Source organism: Syngnathoides biaculeatus, chromosome 7 (genome assembly GCF_019802595.1).
Source record: "Syngnathoides biaculeatus isolate LvHL_M chromosome 7, ASM1980259v1, whole genome shotgun sequence".
Taxonomy (NCBI): Eukaryota; Metazoa; Chordata; class Actinopteri; order Syngnathiformes; family Syngnathidae; genus Syngnathoides; species Syngnathoides biaculeatus.
Genome location: NC_084646.1, coordinates 14243983 through 14251823, shown reverse-complemented (window position 1 = coordinate 14251823; position 7841 = coordinate 14243983). Strand labels below are relative to the sequence as shown.

The 7841-nt window shown below is 36.7% G+C and overlaps 1 protein-coding gene across 1 annotated transcript in view; it reads right to left on the bottom strand.

Annotated features, from left to right (window-relative positions):
* Positions 1-678: 678 nt before the first annotated feature.
* The window catches only part of plpp2b (phospholipid phosphatase 2b), a 29098-nt gene continuing 21935 nt past the window's right edge, over positions 679-7841 (bottom strand). The window contains exon 6 of the mRNA XM_061825702.1: positions 679-4719. Coding sequence (XP_061681686.1) covers positions 4573-4719 — 147 coding nt within the window. The 3' untranslated portion in view covers positions 679-4572. The remainder of the gene's footprint in view (positions 4720-7841) is intronic.

Sequence of the window (7841 nt, the reverse complement as noted above, 5' to 3'; positions counted from 1 at the left end):
TCGAGGCTCCTGAAGTTTTCGTTGTCTTTTTTAATAAATAAATAAATTAAACTCTTTTCAATTGCCATAAAATGAGAATTGTTCACAATTAAAATTAATACATGAAATAATAAATAAAAATTAATAAAAAAAATAATGTTTAAATGTTGAAAATGTTTAAGTACACTAACAAAGTCTTTGTACCTACTTCCCTTCACTGTAGAAGAAAAAAAAAAACAATTGTGAATGCAGATTCCATCTTTATTGCAAAATGTACACGCAAACACAACGTGAAGCTCATAATTACAAGCCAGAACACACTCAATAGCACCGAGTGGAAGGCGCGCTGATTAACAACATCATAAACTGAGAACATTTGCGACACTTGTTTGTCTGCTGCTATTCGTCGGGTGTGATTGTGTGTGTGTGTGTGTGTGTGTGTGGGGGGGGGGGGGTGCTCCCGCGACATCATCTGGAGCAGTTCTTTGTGCTCTTTCATCTATTTGACATTTTCAGCAGCCACATGCACCTGTCCGGCTGTCCTGCTTTCTCTAGCATTACCCCCGCGCGCCCCGCCCAAAAAAAAAAAAAAAAAATTGAAAGAAAAAAGCTCAAGTTTGTAAGCATTTACTACTGCAGCCATTAAGCCGAGTGAGGGACATATGGAAACAGATATTTACACAAGGAGTGGACAAAATATGGCGCAGGGGCCACACAGGGGCGTGGCGGTCTTTAATCTGGGCCACTGACCATTTACATTATTGAGTGTCTTTTGATACCTGGTATTTGTTATATTTTTCACTAACATTGGTTCAATTGCCTTAAAAAAAAAAAATGGGAATTTCTAAGTGACCCCAAACTTTTGAAGTATACATGTACAGGATCTATACATGTACAGTGAATATCCCGCATATTCATATTTCAGCATGTGCAAATTCACCAATTAGAGGACTTACTTTTAATCGATACCCATCATCCCCTTATTTGCTGAGAAACTCCTATACATCTTTTTGTGCTAAATCCATCTCTAACATTGTTGAACTGAAGCGAGGAGTTTCATCGAGCTAGCCACACCAAATAGCCTTGTCGAAAAGGGGGGGAAAAGTGCTTTGCCACCATCTTGTGGCCACTACAGGCAATTACAAACCGTTTGGGGTGCGTCAATTACGGATTTTCTTTACAAGCAGCAGTGTTCATTCGCTATCCATCAGAAATGACGGGGGTTCACTCAAAAATTAAAACATGAGAATCAAACCTTTTAACCCAAGTACATACCTTCATCTATACAGTGGTACCAATACTTACGAGTTGAGTTAATTTTGCCAGATACGAGCCGTTGTGCTGCCGATATTTTGTCTAGTTTCGAGCATACATGAGTTATGGGTGCTAGCTATGGAGAACTAACTACAGTAGCTCGACAAGGAGCCCTGGGGCTTGCCACTCCAAACTGACATTCAATTTAAAAAGAAAACCAAAGAAAATGACACATTATGTACTGAACCAAAGCACGCAAATTCTTCCAAAAGGCATCTAGCTTAATGCTAACACATGACACAAAAGCACTACAGAGGGTGATGAAACTAATATGAACATTGAAATTATCATAACCCTTTATATGACCTCTATTTGAACACAAGTGATGGCAACACATGCAGACAAACAGATGGGCATACATTCTTTCCCTATAAATACATTTATTGCATCTTATTTCCAGAGGTGGGTAGTAAAATTTGGATAAATTGTACTTCTATGAGTAGTTTGACTGAACCATAGTTTGTATGGTTTATAATCTATTATTGTGATCTATTTTTAGAATTGATCGTCAGCTTCCGCATAAGGCAGTGATATGCGCACGCACATACACGCGCGCACTATTTATCAACTATCAACAGCTTTTTCATTCAGTCATTTAAGTGAATAATGCAAAAAATATTTCTATAGGGCCCACATCATTTTTTTCCATTTTATTTGACATTCATTCTCAGATTTTCCTTTTTTAAATATTAGAAGTTCCTAACTAGTTACTATATTACATACTTTTTAAAATTTGAGTCACATTATTCTAAATAACAGCACTCTTCCATGAGTACCATATTTGTCAACTCTCCCCACCTCATCTTGTCTTCTTCTGTTTAATCCTAAAATCTACATGTAGTATATGTATGTATAACGCTGCCCCCAGATGGCCAAGGTCCACATATCAGAATGAGCAGCACGCTCAAAATTATTTTGAAATACCATGATGCACAAACTGTTTAATTCTTTACATTGTGTTAGATGATCTAATTGGGTTAAATGTTTTTAAGAAGTAAAAATAAATTGCAGAGTGCCATTTATATTATTAAAAACAAAAATAGTGTTTGTGAATGCTGGAATGAATAACTGACTTTCATTTTAATCGGGGAAGATAATTTGAGATAGAAGTGACTTGAGCTATGAAAGTGGTCATGGAAAGATTTAAACCCACAAGTCAAGGCGCCAATGTACGTAGAGTAGTGCTTGTCTATAAAAAAAAATTAGAATAAAATATCCAAATGACCCCAAACTTTTCAACAGTAGGGTATATATTGTACACATTTTACTATTTTAATTATTCTATAAATGACTATTTTTATCTCCCCATTTTCAAAATCAAAAGGGTCCCCCTTGAGCAAAAAAAAACCCCCCAAAAAAACCACCCAAACCTGAACTAGCTGTGTACACACTATTATTGAACATCAACAGGAACAAAAATATAAGAGTGTATTCAAAAGTATATAAAGCGACACATTCTTCGCAGCAATCTCCAGAAAGAGCATGTGCAACTCAAAAGTGGCAAGCCGAGTGATTGCACTATAAAAACATTTACAATAAATAGATTTTTTTTCCTTTAAAAAAAAAAAAGTGTTTCCTTCCTTCTTTGTTGACATTTGAATATAAAAGGATGATTTAAAAAAAATGGGGCAACATGGTAGTGGTGTACGAACAGAGCTTTACAAATCCACATTGCAGTCCATTCTCACTCACCTGACGTCGACAGCAAAACTGAATTTAAAAAAAAAAAGAAAAAAGATGGTCATTCAATAAACGAATCAAATCGCTTACTGGACGTACGAGTGAGCACGCACGCACACGCAAACTACTGATAGAGCTTTATGGACAAATCTGCCATTAAAATTGTAATAATGCAATCAAAGCGGCTACATAAGAAGAAATGGCTCATATCAGATTAAATTGAGCATCAAGGATGATGTGGAATTGATTGTTGAAATTGGAGTTCACCACTTGGAGGGAAAACAGCAGAGGCGCTCCTTTTTTTTTTTTTTTTAAATATTTTATTTTAATATTTTTTTTCTTACTAAACTTGCAATGGGATTTTTTTTAGGTTGACTGACTCGCATATATTGTATACGTTATTGGTTCATAAAATTGAACTAATGAAATATGAAAATTATATTCTTGTAAAATGGGCAAACGTGTATATGTTTTCTTGAGAAATTCCTGGGAATTCTGGTAATAATAATTAAAAAAAATCTTGTAATTTTGAAAAATAACTCCCTTTCTCTTTAGGAAATTTACATGGTCATTAAATTGTTCAAGTTTCTTTATCACATGACTACAAATATACTGTATTTGTCAAATTACAAGCTTTTTATTGACTAGTATTAAAACCTTTCAAACAGATTTCAATGTAGATTTTTTAAAAAGTATGGGTAGTAAAATAAATGAAATTAAAACCTTTTTTTAAAAAAATGTATTCCCATGAATTTTTTTTTTTGGAAGAGAAAAGTTGAAATATAAAACACATTAAAACCTTTTCCCTATAATATACCATTTTCTGAAATGTCAGGAGTTTTTTTGTTGTTGTAATTTTGTGACTTTAATTTCCACAACCTCACATCATTTTTCATGGAAAACGACAACTTTGTTCTTGTAAAAATCTTTTGCAATTTTTCAATCGTTTTTGTAATTGTTCAACAATTTTCATAATTTTCAATTCACTTTTGTGACTCTTGTAAAATGTCACTCACCTCCTTAGTGGAACACGAAAGAGGGAGCATTAACTCCTATTCTGACTTTGCACCACGGGCTGCACTTAAAAGTCCTTTTAAGATTTGTCATGTTTTTTTCTTTTTTTTTTTTAAATCATAATACAAGATTTGCATTATTGTCTTTGTAAAGGCAGAACGTGTCTCATTTTGGATTGTGCGTAGCTAATGAAGCGTCTGACGAGGAACACGCGTGTGGCAGCGCGTCGAATAGAATCCGCACGGAGGATCAACAAAGTGACGTCAGTACAAAAAAAAAGCAGAAATGAGAACGACTGAAGCAACGAGCTCGCAGTCCTCGTCGTAAGTGCTTGAACGGCTGGTGTGGCGCTCCCGCGTCATCTCGAGAGTCTTCGCCTTCAACATGAACAAGCGGCGTGTTCATATGCTGCCTCCAGGAGGACAAGGAGGTATTTTTGGAGAAGAGGAACCCCCTCGGTCAGTCTAGTGGTAGTGAAAAGCAGATGGGTGATGGGGGCAAGGGGTGGGAGCTTGGGGGGTGGGGGCACAACACATGCCTGACTAAAGCACCCAATTGGGGGTCTACCGTCTTGCTGGCGTCCCCTCACACCGGGTGACAGTTGTAATGGTTGCCGTGCTCCGAGTCGACGAACTGAAGGCTGGGCTTCCTCTCTGGCTCCTCGCTGTCGGCGCGCTCGGGCTTGGGGCGGCGGGGGGGCCGCTTCTTGAAGAAGTCGGACACGAAGCGGACCTGCGACGCACAAGGGTGGATGGCGTTTGTGAGCAGCAGTTCAAGAGAAGCGGGCAGGCGCGGCTCACAAACGATAGGAAAGTGGAACTCATTCCAAAATAAGGTTTTCTATAGCTTGGGTAATATTCCAACTTTTTTCCTAACCCCCAATATTTCTTGAAAAAGTGACAATTTTACCATGATTTTCTTGTATTTTTTTTTCAAGCAAAAATATTATTTTTTTCTTATTAAATCCTACCAATTTCTCTTTTTGTAATATTAACCGAAATGTTTTTGGTAATTATATAAAAATAATTTCTGAATAGTTTTAGATTTTTTTCTTGTAAAGTCACATTTTTCTTGCAAAAATATGATCACATTTTCTTAGCGGCAAAAAAGTCATGTTTGCGTTTTGTTTCTAAATACATTAAATATATTTAAAAGTAAATGCTAAAAACATGTAAAGACAGAACAACTTAGGACTAAATATAGAACCAAAAATCAGAATTATATCTCATCATACAGTGTGACTTTATTCTTGCAACGGAGTAATAGTTCCCAATTTGTCTTGTAATATTTCCATGCGTTGCTTGTGATATGAGCACTTTTTTCAAATATAATTTTGTGACTTTTCTCCGCTATTTTGTCACCCCCCCCCCCAAAAAAAAAAATTAAATGGCACAACTTTTTTCTCCTTGAACTACTACGAGAGGAGCGCGAATGAGGCAGGCAGGCGGGCGTAATAAACGCTGGGAAGGTGTGCCCGAGTGTGTCTGGCAGGCTCTCAGCGCAGACGTTAACGCAGGGAAGCATAGGCAGACTGAAAGCAGAGGCCATAAAATGCACGTGGTCCCGCGAGAGAATGTAAAATTCCCTGCAGCACCACAAAGGCCAAATGTGGCCTCTCATTTCCACAACCTTTATACATGCGCGCACATGCACACGTTCCCATAAAATGCCGACCATTTTGTCTGAAAATTCACTTTTCTGCCTTCATCATTTTGTGGCTTTTGGTGGTTCTCTTATAAAATGACTACTAAATACATATACTCATCCATATACTATATAAATGCACAATAAAAAAAATAATGGCACTACATTGTACATTATATAGAAATAAAATACTACTTCTTTTTTCCCCTCAAAATGAAAAATAATGACATTCAAATGACTGATGAAAAAACTCTTTCTAGTACAACTTCTCACAAACCTACATTGTTATTGTTATTTTTTTCCCCCCAAAATTCAGACTTCAGTGTATACGAGGAAAATTGCAGCTTTTTTTTCTTTTTAACATTTCAACTTTTCTTGGGTGACGAGCAGAACCTCAAAATATGATAGTGAACAGGGAACGGTTGATTAAAATACTCAGCTACTGCAGCCCTACTTGCAACCTTTTACAAGTTGAGTTCTTGTCGTAAAATTTAAATATTTGTCTAATATTGAAACTATTTTCTCTCCAACATTAACAAATTCCTTCCTGTAAAATTGGGACCCTTTAGTGATATGGCGGGTGGCACGGTGGGCTCAGCTGGAAAGCGTTGGCCTCACAGTTCTGAGGTCCCGGGTTCAATCCCGGACCTGCCTGTATGGAGTTTGCATGTTCTCCCCGTGCCTGCGTGGGTTTTCTCCGGGCACTCTGGTTTCCTCCCACATCCCAAAAACATGCAACATTAAGTGGACACTCTAAATTGCCCCAAGCTGTGATTGTGAGTGCGGCTGTTTGTTTCCATGTGCCCTGCGATCGGCTGGCAACCAATTCAGGGTGTACCCCGCTTCCTGCCCGTTGATACCTGGGATAGGCTCCAGCATTCCCGCGACCCTCGTGAGGATAAGCGGGTAGAAAAAAAAAACATGTATATATATATATATATATATATATATATATATATATATATATATATATATATATTAACATTTAAATATTTTCCTCATATTGAAACTATTTTATCTCCTACATGTGCAAATTCCTTCTTGTAAAATTGAGACCCTTTAGTCATACTGCACCTTTTCTTTCCATTGAAATGTCTTACTCCTTATCTTCAATGTAATATTTTTTAAAGCAGATTATAGTTTCAAGTTGGTATTTTTCTTGTAAAACTATGACCTTCACTACTGCACACAGACACACACTTGGTAATTACCACAAGATGGTGCTGAGTGTCATTCCAAACAATAAAGAGCCCCAGCTGCAAGAGGCGAGAAGAACCATTTGAGGTTCTGTCGAGCACGCGTTTGTACCAAGTCACACTTCTCTCCCCGCTCACTTCCCATCTAGATGAAATGTAACAGCGAGCAAGAAATGAAGCCAACATATTCCTGTGGCGAGAATTATGCCCGACACGGTCTGATGTGGAGAATCCCACCCGGCCTCTCTTCCCTTAAAGCAAAAAAAAAAAAAAAAAAATACAATGTCATCGGGTTTGCTTTGTCTAGAATGTTGTAAAGAAAATAAATGGACTGTGAGCCTGCTCAATACATTAGACAATTCACAGATATTTATCAAGTATGTCCCCATGAGAATGAGAGTAATGTAGGGACGAGGACGCTGCCACCTTTTCACATTTGATCTATTTGCTTTTTTTCCCATATTTACAGGAATAATCAGCAATTTTCCCATTTTATCCAAAGCTAATTTCTTTGCATTGCTTTAAATTCAGATTTATTCATTATATTGTTTTATGTTCTGTCCATTCAGAATACTTCCAATAGTGACTTAAGACTTTAAAGGTAACCCGATATGAAAAACGCAAGCACTAATTAAGTTTGAAAAAAAATCTGAATGAATTAAAAGCTGGAATGATTTGCTGAAAGAAGAAAGCTAAGCCCTAATGAAAAGATTAGCAAGAACAGACAGCTAGAAAAAAATAAGCATGAATAAGCTAAAAAAGCTAAGCATGAATGAAAAGCTAGTAAAAAAATACAAACCTAAAAAAAGCTATACATGAATAAAAGCTAGAGTAAAACTCCAATATTGGGAAAAAAAAGCATTAAGAAAACCTAAAGCATAAATTAGCTAAAAAGGCTAAACATGAATGAAAAGATGGAAAAAGAAAAAAATAAGCAGTTAAAAACAAGAAAGTTAAAAAAAAAAAAAACTATGCAATGAATCCAACGTTATTTCCCAAACAGACAAACTCGAG